At 42.2% G+C, this 16,486-nt stretch overlaps 1 protein-coding gene across 1 annotated transcript in view; it reads left to right on the top strand.

The window, feature by feature from the left end:
• Positions 1-16,486, top strand: part of syne1a (spectrin repeat containing, nuclear envelope 1a) — a 143,812-nt gene that overhangs the window by 100,656 nt on the left and 26,670 nt on the right. Inside the window, 27 exon segments of the mRNA XM_038727544.1 lie at positions 766-993; positions 3,045-3,185; positions 4,553-4,666; positions 5,103-5,264; positions 6,045-6,239; positions 6,364-6,537; positions 9,101-9,292; positions 9,891-10,022; positions 10,191-10,291; positions 10,444-10,594; positions 10,823-10,951; positions 11,545-11,709; positions 11,849-12,064; positions 12,190-12,291; positions 12,413-12,532; positions 12,643-12,843; positions 12,952-13,125; positions 13,238-13,369; positions 13,512-13,708; positions 13,912-14,044; positions 14,165-14,347; positions 14,530-14,679; positions 14,871-15,047; positions 15,161-15,316; positions 15,414-15,569; positions 15,668-15,838; positions 16,296-16,429. Coding sequence (XP_038583472.1) covers positions 766-993; positions 3,045-3,185; positions 4,553-4,666; positions 5,103-5,264; positions 6,045-6,239; positions 6,364-6,537; positions 9,101-9,292; positions 9,891-10,022; positions 10,191-10,291; positions 10,444-10,594; positions 10,823-10,951; positions 11,545-11,709; positions 11,849-12,064; positions 12,190-12,291; positions 12,413-12,532; positions 12,643-12,843; positions 12,952-13,125; positions 13,238-13,369; positions 13,512-13,708; positions 13,912-14,044; positions 14,165-14,347; positions 14,530-14,679; positions 14,871-15,047; positions 15,161-15,316; positions 15,414-15,569; positions 15,668-15,838; positions 16,296-16,429 — 4,286 coding nt within the window.

The raw sequence follows: 16,486 nt of genomic DNA, 5'->3' as shown, positions 1-16,486 counted from the left end.
TTTGATCTCTAAGCTGAGCAGATAACTGTAACTCCACTGGCCCAGTTAGTCACATGACCTGATTATCAGTGCATTGACCATCTGTGGGACAGAGGTAGTAGATGGAGGGGGAGGAGGAGGGAAGGAGGAGCCGGGCCCGGGCTGCCGGCTCAACCATTGCAGTAATTTGACACCATCTATGTCATTCTTCCTCCCTAAACACTCCCTCTCTCCTTACGAAGCGCTATTGTTGAAAGGAATCTGCCCCGAGGATTGGTGGAGGAGAGCAGTGGCAGGCAGAGGGAGGGGGTTGCAGGCAGTGAGATCACTTCCTGTTGTTCCTTGCCATTTGTGTTTGCCTACCAGAAGGAGTGTCTGAGGGATTTTGAACTATTTCTGCGAGGGTCTCTCTCTCTCAACCAAACATCCTGTCTGTTGGCTTCACCGCTGCTTTGAGTCACCCGCCTCTGTGCTGCTCTGATTGGCTCAGAGATATAGAAGAGAGAGAGAATCAGAAAAAACAAGAGAGAGAGAGTGAGGCAGTGCTATTCTCTTTCTATGCGTACACATTGTGAAGCCTAAAGATACTGGGGAGAGAAGAGAATGCGTCCGCTCCACTTACTCCTCTTGTACCGGCAACACATTCAACGCTGAAACAACTCAACCATCCACTTTTTCCAGGATCCTATTTAACCAGGAACTATTGATCTTCGATTGTGGGCTGAACCACACTCTCCTGACCCTGGGGGTGGTGGTGTTTTCTGTCTGGGGGGGATGTTTTGACAGGAGCTGGCCCAGAAGATCCGTGGCTACCAGGAGCAGATTGCCTCGCTCCACTCCAAGTGTAAGATGCTGACAGTGAAGGCCAAACACGCCACCATGCTGCTGACGGTCAGCGAGGTGGAGGGCCTTTCAGACGGCATGGATGAGCTTAGTGATGAGGAGCTGCCCAGTGCCGTGGCAACCGCCGCCACTGCCACCAAGCAACATCCAGCCCACCCCTCAGTCGTCATGGTGAGTGGCCAAAGCCCTTTTTGGACATATGCACAATCCGCCAAGGAGTCATGCACATACTGCATACTGCATGGCTGGGCCACAACTGTTTGTGTGTTTGCATGTATAGACTCTATCCCTTCTTCTTTTCTCTCTGTCCTGTGAACCTCAGGGGTCCTTTTGGGGTTTCTAGAGGTTGTTTACAGTTCATTACACAATAATGTAATTATCTTAAAGTTATCCCAAATTAGAGGATGTCTGAGGATGACAGATTACAGGGCTAACTCTTAAGTCCCCTTATTTTCCCAGTAACAGTGTACAAAGTTATTTCTGTGCAATTCTGTTCCAAGTTAACAATATAACAGTTCTCCATGTCATGTCATGGGATAACATTTAATCTTAAATTGGGCTGCAGGGCCTTGTGTGCATGTATTCAGTGGCCTATTAGAGGTAAATATAACAGCACTCCTGGTTCACAATAAGCCTTTTCTCGCTATAATAATCCTGTTCCTCCGTTCTATTTCTTTCTGCACCTCATTTTTGTTATGCACAGAAATAACCCAAGCTTTTTTTCCTCATCTTCCCTACACCTTAAGTGTTACTATTCTGGCTGCCTCCTTATGCGTATTACTGCGCCGATAGCCGATAATGTGCTGTGTCACTTCACTTTGCTTCATATTAGCCTGAATCTGTCTGCCTGCTACTACAGTTTGCTTCCTTGGCTTGATCATTCATTCTTGTTATGTGTTTGCACGTAAGAAACCAACCTCTTCCTATGCGTCTTTCTTTCTGATTCAGATTTTTTCTGTTACTGCTGTTTGTGGTGTGTTTGGTTTCAGCAGGCCAGGAAACAGGATATTACTGCATGTGTATGTTGGTGTGTGAGCACAGCATTATAGGTTTGTGTGTATGGCAGGTTGCTAGGACTGCTGATATCTTTGATTCGCCATTATTTAACAAGCACTGTGTCATTGTTACCACAGTGCTGTGACAGTACTGCTCAAGTTCTTACTAATCTCACTATGTAGAACCACTGAGTTTCCCACACATACCGGCATGTTGATGCTCGACGTTGCGTTGCATTGCATCATAAAGACGGGGAAAAAGTCCTCCAAATATAACAGTGTCCCGAGTCAGTTGGCCAAGTTCTGCATTAACTGCCAAAAAGCAGCCCAGTAGGGCTTGGCTCACATTTCAGCTCTGCCTGTCTACTGAAGCATGCAGGCACACAAGACAACTGTGCTACTTCTAGGACAGCTGCTGTTGGTGCTGCTGTATTCACAAGTCCAGTATCTGTTAACTATGTTTGATCTTCCTGGATTTCCCAGGACTTCTTCTTCTTACTGTTAATATAGTGTTTTTTCACTTTGAACACAGTCTTTAAGTGTGCTTATGCATCAGACTGTATGGGTGGTTCTTTTCTAGTTCTTAGAGAGAAATATTCCTAGTAAATCATAGCTTAAATATGTAAGAAAACATTAAAACGTGTCTGTGATGATAGGGATTACTTTTGTATGCCACTTACAAGGGAAATGTGTCTGTGATGGAAAGGAAATGACTGTGGTTCTGAAACTGCAACTCCACAGTATGTATGAGTATGTGTGTGGTGTGAGCAGTGTGTGTACTTACTGTATGTGTGATTTTCAACTTCCTGGTAATGGCCATTCCTTTCCCCTGATGTATCCCATAAAAAATCCTAGTGGCTCATTCATTGCCAGTGGAATCCAGAGTTTGTCCATTTGCTAGCACAGAGCAATGCTACAGTAAATTATGTCTCTTTAATGCTATGTTATGGCAAAAGCGTTGCAGTGTTTGATGTCAGTAGCAGTAATGTGATATAACTGGTCTCTTCTCAGTGGTATTTGATTACTCACAGTCTAATTAATCAGCAATATGCTTACTGCAATCTCCCTATCCTGCACTCCCCCATTAATTTTTTCTTCTTCTCTCTCTTCATTTTCACATCTCCTCACTCCTTTGATCTGGGCGTTTTCTGTTTGGTCCCCCTCCCGTTTCCTCCAACTGCTTCTTTTGATGTGTGTGTCTGATGTGCGGTGTGTATGTGTGGTCAGATGACAGCCGGCCGCTGCCACACACTCCTCTCCCCTGTGACGGAGGAGTCAGGGGAGGAGGGCACCAACAGCGAGGTCTCCTCTCCCCCTGCCTGCCGTTCCCCCTCCCCGGGGGCTAACGCTGATGCTCCTCTTAACCAGGTACTGCAAACCCCACCCTGGTTATCTCCACAGCCCTCCAGCATTACCTGACCTACCCAGCTCCATACTACCACCGTCTGTTCCACATTTTATACCTCGAATTCTAAGTCTAACATCATAAGAAACCACCACCTTAACCTGTGCAGCAAAAATCCATCTTAATGAGTCACCAACTAAATATTTTGTCTTAACATCTTCTGTTTAAAACATCTGAAAACTAGTTTGACACTGGAAAGACATTTCAGACGAAAGATGTTTTTATACCAAGTAACGCTGCCGAATTCTAGTGTTTGGGAATTTTGTGGGAGTTTTGAATTTGTTTAAATTAATTAAGATGTTAAGACTGACTATTGGATATGTGACTAAATCACTTGTTAAGATGGACATATTAACTCTGCACCCCATCCCACCTGATTGCCACCACCACACAATCATCACCAAACTCCCCCCTCACCTCCACTATCAACACCGTGGATGTTTGAAACAGCTGGAGAGTTGCTGTGCTGCCCCCGCTTTCCCTGTTTATCAGAATTATGTTTGCATATTTACTTTGCTAAAAAAATATGTTTGCCACTTGCTTTTTCGCTGAGATAAGAATGAGAACTAATTATGTAAACATAGCTAAGTTAGTATAAAGTACCTTTGTTGTGTAATCCATGACTTAGAATGATGCAGTAGTTCTGGGAGAAACAACAAATGTCATAGTTTTAGTCATAGGGTTTTGTTATAGCTATTGTGGTTAAATGTAAATACAGTATTACTGTCTTGTGATGTGTGAGTGGGCCTGTCTGTCTAAGTGACTGAAGGAAAGTATCATGGGAGAGAGTTTAAACTAATCTTATGGGCCCTCAGCCAGATGCTGCTGCAGAGAAAATATCCCACAACGAACAAAACAGACCTAACTCACTGGTCATTGATAGAGCTTATTACTCTTACATTTTGATCCATACACTTTCTGTGGAAGTATGTGAGCTTGTGGGTGGCCTGATTTACCATAACCATTAACCCATAACATACTGAGTTTAGTTGCCTTTTCAGTTTAAACTCCAAGCGAAATGTGTGGCACATTTTCAAAAAGGGAAACAGATTAATGACATTTTCATTTTAAGTGTCAATATTAGTTTGTATCTTATAAACTATAGAGTCATGCAAGTATGTTCAGTACACATTGTACAACAGATGTGGCCATATTTCTCCCAAATGTGGCAATTCATATTCATTGTTGATTGTATGTGTGAGGACATAAGGACATGCCAGAACCAGCACACCGTCTACAGTGAACGTCCGAAAAGCTGTAAGGAAGCATATATTGTACATCGCTCTCACACACTATTGAAACACGCATTCACTGTGTTGTTGCACCACAGGGTCGAGGTGTGCTAAGCCGAGCACCCCTCCAGGAGCTGTACGACCCTTCTATGGAGACCAGTACTGCTAACCTGGATGACCTGCAGAGATCCTGGGAAACACTGAAGAATGTGGTAGGTCACATCATCAGCTACAACAAATTTAATGAATTCACATATAAATACACCACTAAGGTTTGTTTCCATATGCCACAGCTAGAATTATTCCTGCAACAAATGTAGTGGTTTCTGTTCAAGTAGAAAACAGCTGTACAGATAGATTTTAACTTGAGAACTATGAGCATAATTCACAGTTGAATAAGGATCACGTTTTAGGATTTGGAACACTACTGGATTGTTATGACAAAATCAGGGAGCTTATATCTTTAGTAAGACTACACTAATGCCAACATTTCGGATGGAAACTTGAACTGATATTTAACCACATCTGCTACCACAAATCATATAGTTACAGGTACAGTGGACATTCCCCTCAATCAATCTCTGCAGCTGCCATCTCAATTATGCCATAATTCGTTTCCTTTGTTCCACTCCTTCTCTCCTTCCACAGATCAGTGAGAAGCAGAAGAGTCTGTACGAGGCTCTGGAGCGGCAGCAGCATTATCAGGAGTCCCTCCAGTCCATTTCCACTAAGATGGAGTCTATCGAGGGATCTCTCAATGAGGGCCTGGAGCCTAACAAGAGCCCCGAGAGCCAGATGGCTGCACACCAGGTGAGAGAGAGGGGGGACAGAGAGGTCTGGAGGTATTGGAGAAGTTGCGTTTGTGTGTGTGATAGAGAAAGAGTGGAGTGCAGATAATAACATAAACCCCTTGATGCCAATTGTCGCAAATTCGCATCATACCTCTTCCTTGCAGACTGCAAGCCAAGATAGCGCATGGATTCCCCCAATGCCTGTTGGTGCATATTCGATACGTACCTAGGAACCTTTTGCAAGCACTAGTTTCTCGTTTGTGCCTGTTGTCGCTAATTTGCATCATACCGAATTTATATCTTTTCTATGTTCTATAGACAAATTAACAATCTTCACTGAATTTAACATCAGCTTGAAAGCAAATGAAAACACAAATCTTTTTTTTTTTTTTTGTATAAAAATTCAGGCGTTAAGGGGTTAAAAGTAGTAGTATTCATGTAGTGTAAATTGAAAGGCAGACAGAAGACATCTCCTGGGGAAAAAGCAGAGCTGACAAAAGCAAAGCCTGCTCCAAGAAAACAGAATGATTCAGGGGCTTAATATTGCACTAGCCCGTGCAATAGTTGCACAGATTGCATGGTACTTCTCTCCGTTGCTATGCCAACTTCGCAGCGATTGCCAATACCGTTACTTTTTGTAATGTTCCTGTCAGCCAATTTGGACAAACCCCTTTTTTACTGCTGTTTCCTGCCATCTTGTCAGTCTCTTCTTACTCCTCCTTCAACATTTTCATCTTCTTCAAATCTTTCTTTTTTCCCGACCATTTTCTTTATTTCACCTTTTTGTCTGGCTGCCTAGGCTCTGATGGATGAGATCCTGATGCTGCAGGATGAGATTGGGGACTTACAGACGTGCTTCTCTGAGGAGCTGGCAGACAGTGACAGCGATGGAGAGCCCGGTGACCAACTGGCTCTCCAGTCTACTCTCACTGTGCTGGGAGAGAGGATGGCCACCATTCGAATGAAGGCTTCGGGGAAAAGGCAGCTGCTGGAGGTGAAGCTGATATTCATTTACACTTTGCAAATTTGCATACTTTCATTCTTACTCTCCACAATTCTTTACACTGAGAATGTCTCACCTGTGAAATCTAACATGTCTGTCACATTGACCACTACAGGAGAGACTAAGTGAACAGCTAGAAGAGCAGCGACAGGAGCAGGCGCTGCAGCGTTACAACAGCGAGGCAGAGGAACTTGACCACTGGTTGCTCAGCACTCGTGCCACTCTAAGCTCTGCCCTTCAACCCCAAAACGAAGACATGGACATGGAAGAGCAGCTCATCGACTGTCAGGTGAGACTGACATTTCAACTATCATCAAAGGCTGAAGTGACAGATTGACGGAGTGCTGAAAGATTTTGAATTTGGGTTTTTAAGATTCCCATTAATGACAATCTTGCCCATGGTAGATGACTTACACAGTCCAGAAAAAGTAAACTGAAAATTAAACATACATCAAAAGTATGATTTACTGTACATTCATTCAGTACATACACATGCATCCATGTATATACACTCTATATATAAATACATAAACATACCCTGTAATCATACAGACACTGATGTAGACATATAAAAAAGTTAAGTGAATACTTGATTGGATAAGAAACTCTTTTCTCGTTTCCCATAATTCGATCCACGTCCTGCCAGTCGTTAAGGAAAATGTTTGAATTCCTACCACTGCCCTGGGAGCAGTATGAAAGTTTGTATCCTTGGTTTCATTCCCATGGTATTATATATTGTTACTATTTTACTCACACATAAACTCTTAAGTTCATCCCCAAAAATTAAATAAAAATAGCATTTTAACAGAATCTACACTGAATATGGGACTATTTCAAAACCCTCATTGTACCATAGAATGACACTTTTTTTAGTGTTAGGACATTGGAATTGGGGTCTGACCCTGTATCTGTCTCTGATTAACCTCCTCACTAGTCCTCAACCAGTGTTGTTCCCCCACTCATCCTGTTTCCATGGTAACATCACCTTTATCTGTGGGGTAATTAGAATCCATGGCTAAATGGTAGCAGGGGTCACTAATCCACGATCGTGTGTCCTTGTAAGGATTTTGTTCAGGTCTTTGAAATAGGAAATAATATTCTAGTTCTAAAGAAAAGAGATAAAACGTTTGTTTAAACTTATCTTTCCTGGCACTTCAGCTCTGTTATGTCACTGACTAAAGGCTTTTATGTGTATGTATTTTGACTGATATTGCACTAAAGTATTATTTTAAAATAGTTAGGTCTTACACTACATAAAAAACAAAAGTGGTGTTTTGACATCTTTTTGTGAAAGCTCTTCAATACAAAAACTCATAAACAATATCTCACCATTCATCTTATGAATGTTAGTTCTATAGCTCTGGCAAAGGAAATTGGTGTTTAAAGTGTGTGTTTGTAGCAGCTGAGAGACAGTAAGCTGATTATAGCTCACATATGGCTCCTGTGAGGCTCAGGTCTAAAGGTCCGGTCCATGCGGGTTAGAGAGATGAAGTGAGCAATAGTGGAAAGAAAGGGGAAAAAATTAAGTGGAACAACTTTGGTTGGGAGGGAACTTTAAAAATCAAAGAAATTTAAAAAAGAGAGAGTATCACATTAAAAAGGCTTTGGTTAAATAATTTTAAAATCATGTTTCTTTTAAATGATCAGTTGAATAAGGTTTCTGAATCAGGATAATTACATATTGTTTAGTTATTTCTGCAGTTTTGTTTGATTGATTTAACTTTGTTAGCAGTTACTAAACATTTACAAACCATCTGTTCATTTAAACATTACAAGAAAATCAGCACACTGGAAGCATCTCAAAAACCACTTAAGCAAAGCCTCTCACAGGTCAGTGCTTCAATCACCTAAGTCTAAACTTTCTTGCCGTATATAACAATCTACACTTGTCTTGTTATGGTGTCAGTCAAAGCAAAACAGAGTAAATTCTGCAAATGCTATTTGATCCTGGGCCAAAATAGAGGAAGTTACATTTTGGAATTTGGGTTAGAATACCATAAGAAGGCTTTCTGTGGTAAGAAAGTGTAGAGAAAATAGGTTATATGGCGGCACTTTGTATTGTCTGGCAAAAATTCTCTGCCGAGGGCCCTTGTATCCTCGTGTGAAAGAAGGCGATCAAACCTTAATCAACCTATATACAGCGGTACCACTTTTTACACACAGTCTGGACACAGGAGGGTCTCTTTTCCTGTTGTTTCTCTTGTTACGAAATGTGAGAGAAGAGGGAGTGGGATATGTTGAAAAGGATCTGAAGGGAAACAGAGAAAGCTTGAAAGGGGGTATGAGAAAATATGAAAACAAGTGGATTTTAAGAAGAGTGAGATGAAGAGAGGCTGAAACAATGAGCTCACTACCGAAGCTAAATTAAGTAAAAGTTCCATTGATTATGTTTAGTGAAAGCCTCTAAACCACTGGAGCTCTACCTGCCAGTCACTCAAACAGGTTCAAGATGATAAATGATAAATCTCAGGCTTAATTTAATTACTGTATAATTTTACCTTCATTAGTAAACATTTCTTTAATTTAATGGGTCACAAGCCATAAAGGTTGGGAACCCTGATTTAAATCCCAAGAAAAGCTGATGTGATGACATCTTTGTGCAGAGATAATACACTTTGTTAGGCCAAACCAGTGACTAGAGTGGTACAGCAGATAATTTTGACACGTAGAATCTGTAGTAAAGTTAATAATAACTGTTTTTTAATGATGTATGCATATTCAAGTTACTACACAAGAAATATTTTAATGACTGAGTGGCTCTTAAGGCAGGTTATTGCAAACAGTAAGGGTTATGAGATGGCTACTTAAGCTTTTGGTTTTAGTTCATTTATTCTCAACGCTTGCCTTTCCAGAACATGCTGTTTGAGATCGAGCAGAAGGTGTCGTATCTGTCAGAGCTGTCCGTCCACAGCGAGAGCTTGCTGTTGGAGGGTCGGGCCGAGACAAAGGAAGAGGCTGAGCAACTGACCTTCAAATTGCGCTCCCTCAAAGACAGCCTGCTGGAGCTACAGCAGATGCTGCAGGACAAACAAGTTGACATACAGGTGAGATCAGAGGTCATGAGTGTTTTGTTTCCCCACCATCTATGTTCATGTTCTCTCCTCTTCTATCCCTTCCCCTACACATTCCCACATATTTTTCCATTTTCCAGCTTGTCCTTCATCCCTGCCTCTGTGTCATTTATGTTGTACTGTGCTGCATTATGTGACGCTGTGCAATAGTGTCAATGGTAGTATTGTGCGACTACTAAAGGTCGTGTCATGCTCCTTCATAAAAGTCCACTGTTTTCCACGATGGAACAACAAGAGGCTGTGTGTCTCACAATGGGCCTCAAACAACAGACAAAAGGATGCTACCTCATCACATTCTTACACCAAATATATTGCATCAGGTGTGTTTCTGATAACACAACAGTTTGGCCTTTTCGCTTTTTGGTTTTACCCCATTTGGGAAAAACAACCAAATTTTCTGTTTTATTCATATAAATGTGTTGATATCTCAGATAGACTTCAGGTAAGTGAAATAGACCAACCTTTACTGGCCCTTCCTAAGAAAAAACTTTTTCTTTTCTCTCTTGTTCACTTTTCTCTCTTGTTAACAGTGTTGAGATTTTAACGTAGTGTTGAATTCCCTTTCTCCTAGGGTTCATTGCAGGAGCAGGAAGACAGTGAGCCAGACTCATCTCTGTCCCAGAGTCCTAATGTTCAGGATTGGCTTTCCCAGGCCAGATCCACACGGACACAGCAGCATCACGACAACCTTGTTCGACAGAGGGTAAGCTGAAGCTGAACTTTTGGATAGTTTTTATATTTAACTCTCTCTTTTGACTACCTGGAGTACATCTGGCTCACTGAATTCATTTGAGTTTGGAAGTTTATGCTTATTTTTAGATCAGTCTTACATAACATTTTGTGGCATAAATTCTATATGGTGACTTCCTAGGAGCTGCAGGAGCAAGTAGCTGAACAGAGGAGGCTGCTCCAGTCTGTAGCCAGTGTTGGAGAAGAGTTACTCTCCCAGCAGACCACACCCAATGGGGACAGGTACTTTTCCCCTCTCTCTATTCTTTGCACACTTTTTTATCCCTTTCACAGAATGAACAAACTTTTATTACATTGGAACTTGCTGGTTAAACAACACTCCAGGGAAAGGATATTAGTCTCTTACGACAACACACCCTCTCTCCCTCCCACAGTGAGATGTCCATCCCAGGAGGAGTGTTGCTGGAGGCAGAGATATTGTCTCCTTTGGACCAGCTGAGACAACGATGGGAAAACCTGAATAAAGATCAGAGCACAAAACTGCAGCTCTCCCTCAACACCCTTGAACAAGACCAGCTTAGCCCGGTACACATGCCGTACATTGTGGATATGTTATTTTTTATATTCAATTTTGTTTTGATAAATGTTGCTTTTTGTTTAATTTGACCTATGTTTTGAGTTGTCCTAAACTCATTGTGTGCTCTGGTGGTACTTTTTCCTATTCTCATGTAATTTCAAACCTTCAGTGTTATATTTGCTGCCAGTCTGACTTTTATATGTTTCTTGTGTCTCATTTGTCACTCTTCTGTGCAGGTCCTCCACCGATCCCGTCTGTCCAGTCCCAGTGGGGTGTTAAGAGGCGAATCCGTCAACCAGGACTCTCACTTTCCCACAGCTTTGTTTGAAACCTGCAGCCAGACTCTGGAAATAATTGCCCACGAGGTGAAGTACAGATTTTCTACCACATTTTAATCTCTCATTACATATAATTTTACATAAAATTATTCCCAGTGTCTTTAATGTAGAATGTGGTGTCAGAATTTTTTTTTCCTCTTTACTAATCTTTTATTTCATGTACTTATAATAGTACTATTTTTATTTTATTATTATTATGTCTTATATATTGTTTTTTATCTTTAACCTGTTCCTTTTATAATTATACTCATTATTCTAGTCTGTCCATCTGTGTAGGGTTTAGGTCAGGGATGTGAAGTTTTTTTATTGTTTTCCTTACAGGCTGTTCCTCTCTTTGCTTAGACTGGGACCAGTCAAGGCTGGGAGAGGATCTTTTGTTCCCCAAAACATAGAAACCTAGACTGTGTAAATGATCATGCATCCCTTTGCTCTGGGCCAGACGTTAGTGACTGTCCTAGGAGACAGAACCTCTGATTTGTGTTGTAGTACTTCTCTGTTTGTTGTAACTCAATTATTTGCTCAATCCCTCACCAGGAATATAATTTCCACGACATAGAACAAAAGCATTTTTACTGGCAACTTTCAATGTACTGTGTAAATATTCTTTTTCTTCCTCACAGGCAACCAGTGGTGACAGTAAACTGGTAGAAGGGACAAGAGTCCAGCAGGACTTGTATGCTGCAGTTTCAGCAGCCTCCTCCTGGTTGGATGCTGCTGAGAATCAGCTGCTCTCTGGTCCTGTGCTGCTGTCTGAAGATACACAGACACAACTTACAAATCTAGAGGTACTAAAGACATGTGTGTTGTGGTAACACTGCTAACAGAGGTTGTTAAGAGACAAAATGTTGACTTAAACATACAAAATTAAAACATTACTGGATTGAATATAATAACTATGTTACTGACCTGAACTCTTCGGTTCAGGGTCTGAATAAACAACTGAAGGCGATGACCAGGGAGGTAAACCAGTGCAGAGACCTTTTAGGTGGAGGAGCGGGCCGGCTGTGTGGTGGAGAGGAGCAAGCCCTGATGGAGGACACACTGGAGGGCTTGCAGGAGAGGATGGGGCTGCTGGACTCCACCCTGGAACAACATTGTGACAGCATGAGGGACAGGCTGCAGGAACACTCAACTTTCCAGGTACAATGGCAGGACTGTCGAACCACCAGTCTGATTATGATTAAACTTGGAGCATGAAGCATCTTTTTAGTGATTATGAAGCGTGCCTTATTCAGTGTGAACATTGTTTCTGTTGTCTTTGCCAGAATGAACTGAGAATGCTGTTCACAGCTCTGAGTGAAAGTAAACACCAGTTGCTACAGAAGATGGCTGGAACTGTGGACAGACCTGCATCCAAACAGATAGAGGTATGAAACCTACCAAGGTCAGATGCGCAGAAGAAACAATATATTGAAATCCTACAAATGGAATGAATTAATAGTAGCTTCTGAGAAGACATTTTCATTAAATACGTTGCATCTTTTGTAGACATTATCAGAGGTGGAGGACAGTCTGAGAGAGTTTGAGCAGAGAGTCACTGAGCTGAAGACCAGAGCAGAGGGACTCCAGTCTGACCAAATCTCCAACCAGGAACTTCTCAAACTACAGGTAATATTAAAATACTCTGTGGATGTATTTGTCTTACACTGTGCCACTATGGCCAGTTACCTCCCAGCACTATAATACCTAATAACTGACCTGTTGATGCTTTTGTGTAGGACGCATATGAGGAGCTGGTGCTGATGGTGGGCTCCAGACGTAGCAGCCTGAACCACGGCTTGTCTCTGAAGGCTCAGTATGAAGCTGCACTTCATGACCTCACAGACCTGGTGGACACCGCCCAGGACAAGATGGCTGCCGATCAGAAGATGACAGTGGCCTCTGTCATAGAGGTTCAGATGTTACTGGACAAACACAAAGTAAGAAGAGTGGTAAAAGGGCATAGCATTTCACTCAAATGCAGTCTAATTGTTGTTCATTTAGAGACCACTTTCTCTCTTCTCTAACATTGTCTTTCATACTTACAGGAGTTTTTTCAGGGTCTGGAATGCCATATGATCCTCACACAGACATTCTACCGTAAAGTGTCTGGTCTGGTGGCACAGAGGGAAAGCCAGGCCCTGGAGGAGACAATGGCCTTAGGCCACAGTGTGCTCAAACAGGCCCACAGGAGAGGGGTGGAGCTGGAGGGAATACTGGAGGTGTGAATGATTGATTGATAGAATGATAGTGAATAGGAACAGGTCAGTGGAATAAAACAACATGTATAATACAATCACTTAACCACTCTCTTCTTTCTCGCCTCTTTGACAGTCATGGAGCAGGCTTGTGGAAGAGTACCAGGCTCTGTGTAGACAGCTGGAGGCTGTGGAGTGTAGCATCCCCACTGTAGGCCTGGTAGAGGAGACAGAGGAAAGACTTGTTGAAAGAATCAGTCTCTACCAGGTGAGGAACTGTGTGGATATGTGGACAAATAAATGCATTCATGCAGTATAAAGATGTCCTCTGACTTACCCTGAAAGCCGTGGTCAAGCACACTTATTAGAATATAAAATTTGTATTACTCAGTTATACATCTGTCCTCTAGCATTTGAAGGTCAGCCTGACTGAGCATCAGCCCCAGCTGTACCAGGTTCTGGAGGAGGGCAAGAGGCTTCTTCTTTCTGTTGGCTGTTCAGACTTGGAGAACCAGCTGACCCAGCTAGGAGAACACTGGCTCTCCTCCACCACCAAGGTCAACAAGGAGTTGCACCGTCTTGATTCCACGCTAAAACACTGGAGCAGGTCCGGGTCTAACAATGATCAGAGTTTGTTTTGTTTGTCAAATATCAAATCGGTTATGTAGCTATGTGAGTCAACAAAATTGTTTTGGTCAAATACTGTTTGTTATACCCAGAGGCTGAATACAGTTAAAATGATCCTCTTAATATTTAGAAGCTGTCTGAACTAAATTAAATATCATATTTTATTATGTGTATAAATATCAGGTACCAGAGTGAGTCAGCAGAGTTGAGCCACTGGTTGCAGTCTGCTCTGGACAGGCTGGAGTTCTGGACAACCCAGTCAGTGACTGTGCCTCAGGAGCTGGAGACTGTCAGAGACCACCTCTATGCCTTCTTGGTTAGTTTGGTTATCATATGAGCAGCAGAAATGTACCACACACCTAGTAATACTCTGTATATTATTATGAATGTGTGATTATATTTCAACTTCACTCACTGTCATTTTTGTTTTTGACAGGAGTTTTCTAAAGAGGTGGATGCAAAGTCGTCTTTGCGTTCATCTGTGCTAAGCACAGGCAACCAGCTTCTGCGACTGAAGAGAGTAGACACAGCCGGTCTCAGGACAGCGATGGGACAAATCGACACTCAGTGGGCTGAGCTGTTGACTCGTATTCCTGTAGTACAAGAGAAGCTACACCAGGTCTGAGATCAGCAGCTTTTATACTTCAGTGGTTGTCAGTTGTCACCCAGTTTAGTTATAATGTTTTAAGCCATTTCTTATGGAGCTAATTGGTATTAGCATTACTATGGCATAGCTCATGAAACTGTGTTTAAATGATACTTTTTGTAACATTGTGTAAACCCTCTTCTCTCATCCCTTAGTTGCAGATGGAGAAGCTGGCATCACGGCACGCCATCACAGAGCTGATGAGCTGGATCTCTCTCATGGAGAACATCATAAAGGAAGACCAGGACAAAATCCTGGGAGCTGTAGGCTCAGAAGTGGTCCAGAACTTCTTGCAGAAGTATAAGGTGCTTATATTTTTTTTGTTAACACCCAAAAAGTTCAGTAGTTGTACTGTTCTGGCCAAACTTCAAAAGAAGAACTTGACGTGTTATTTGTCAAAAAGTTTATTAAAAGCCTTCAGCTCTGTGCCACCCCTGTTTACTCTTATTCCCTCTCCCTCATCACAGTCTCATCATGTCTCATTTTTATTTCACAGGGTTTCCGCATAGATCTGACCTGTAAGCAGTTGACTGTGGACTTTGTAAACCAGTCAGTACTGCAGATCAGCAGTCAGGATGTGGAAGGAAAGCGCAGTGACAAAACAGACTTTGCTGAGAAGCTGGGAGCCATGAACAGACGATGGCAGATACTACAGGGGCTCATCGCTGAAAAGGTAATGGTTCAGTTGAAGTGCGGTCAAGAATTAGACCTGAAATGTTTTATTCTTTTCTTTTAGTTTACTGTTCCTGACTTCTTAAATTGTTCTAAATTCTGTTTGTATTTTAGATCCAGGTTTTGGAAGGACTTTTGGAAGGTTGGTTGGAGCATGAAAATGGAGTTCAGGCCTTGAAAACCTGGCTCACACTACAGGAGGAGAAACTGAAGAAGAGACACAGGATAGAGGATGTAGCATCGGTGCAGAATGCACTTAAAGACTGTCAGGTACACACACATACAGCATTGCTTTGCATGCCAAACACAATATGAGTTTTTATAATGTCTGAACCTGTGGGGAAAAAAACAACTGATTATGTTGAAGGAGTTGGAGGAATTAGTGAAGGAAAAAGAGAAGGATCTAGAGAAAGCAGAGGAACGAGGAAATGCTCTCATCCAGGATAAGAAAGGAGCAGCCTGCTCTGTTGTTAAAGAGACCCTCAAAGGACTGAACCAATCCTGGGTTCATTTGGACCACATGGTGAGCCTCTTTAATCCCTTACCCTTGTGGTTGTTGCCTAAATTTCCTCATTATGCTTTAAGACATTTACACGTTTTGTCTCACATCCTTCCTAACAGATAAGTCAGATGAAGGTGAGCCTGCGGTCAGTGCTGGAGCAGTGGACACTGTACAGGAGAGCTTCAGAAGAGATTAATGGATACCTGATGGAGGGGAGGTACTCTGTGTCCAGGCTGCGCCTCCTTAACGGGTCTCTAGAGGCAGTACAGCAGCAGGTGGAGAGTCTGGAGGTGAGGAGTGCAGAAAACAGACTGTCTTCTTGAGATTTGTCTGTCATTAACAGCATGTGTGGAGCATTTTTAAAGGGGACCTATTTTACTTTTCCATATTTTATGACTTATCTACAATGTTACAATATTGGATGTTCATGTTAAACATGGCCAAAGCTTCAAATACTGAGGTAAAAGTATTTAAAAGAAATCCCTGTGAGTCAAAACTTAAAATTGCCTCCTGTTCTAAAAACAGCTTTTTCGGCTCAAAAGACACACGGAGCTACACGGAGTATTCTGTGGTATTCCATATATAGTCATTTGCTCTGCACAGCTATGCTCAGTCTGTCTGTACCGTATCATGCAAATCTGCCATACAGGGGTCACAGAAGTACAATATGGGACTGGAAATGCAGTATAATAGGTCTCCTATAACAAACATTGAAGATGGAATTAACTTTTAGTGGTTGTTTTTAAGAACCTACAGGAGGAGATGGATAAACAGGAGAGCAGCCTGAGGAAGTTTGGCTCCGTAACACACCAGCTACTGACAGAGTGTCACCCATCTGTGGCTGAAACACTAAACAGGGCCCTCCGGGATGTCAACATCAGGTAGGGTTAACAAAAACACGTCTCTGAGTATGACATAAAATCAAATTGCAGCTATGA

Source organism: Micropterus salmoides, unplaced genomic scaffold, assembly GCF_014851395.1.
Source record: "Micropterus salmoides isolate LMB-PRFRI ecotype aquatic unplaced genomic scaffold, ASM1485139v1 Ms_hic_scaffold_18, whole genome shotgun sequence".
Classification (NCBI taxonomy): domain Eukaryota; kingdom Metazoa; phylum Chordata; class Actinopteri; order Centrarchiformes; family Centrarchidae; genus Micropterus; species Micropterus salmoides.
Note: the sequence above shows the minus strand (reverse complement) of the source record. Positions and strands in the feature narration are given on the sequence as shown.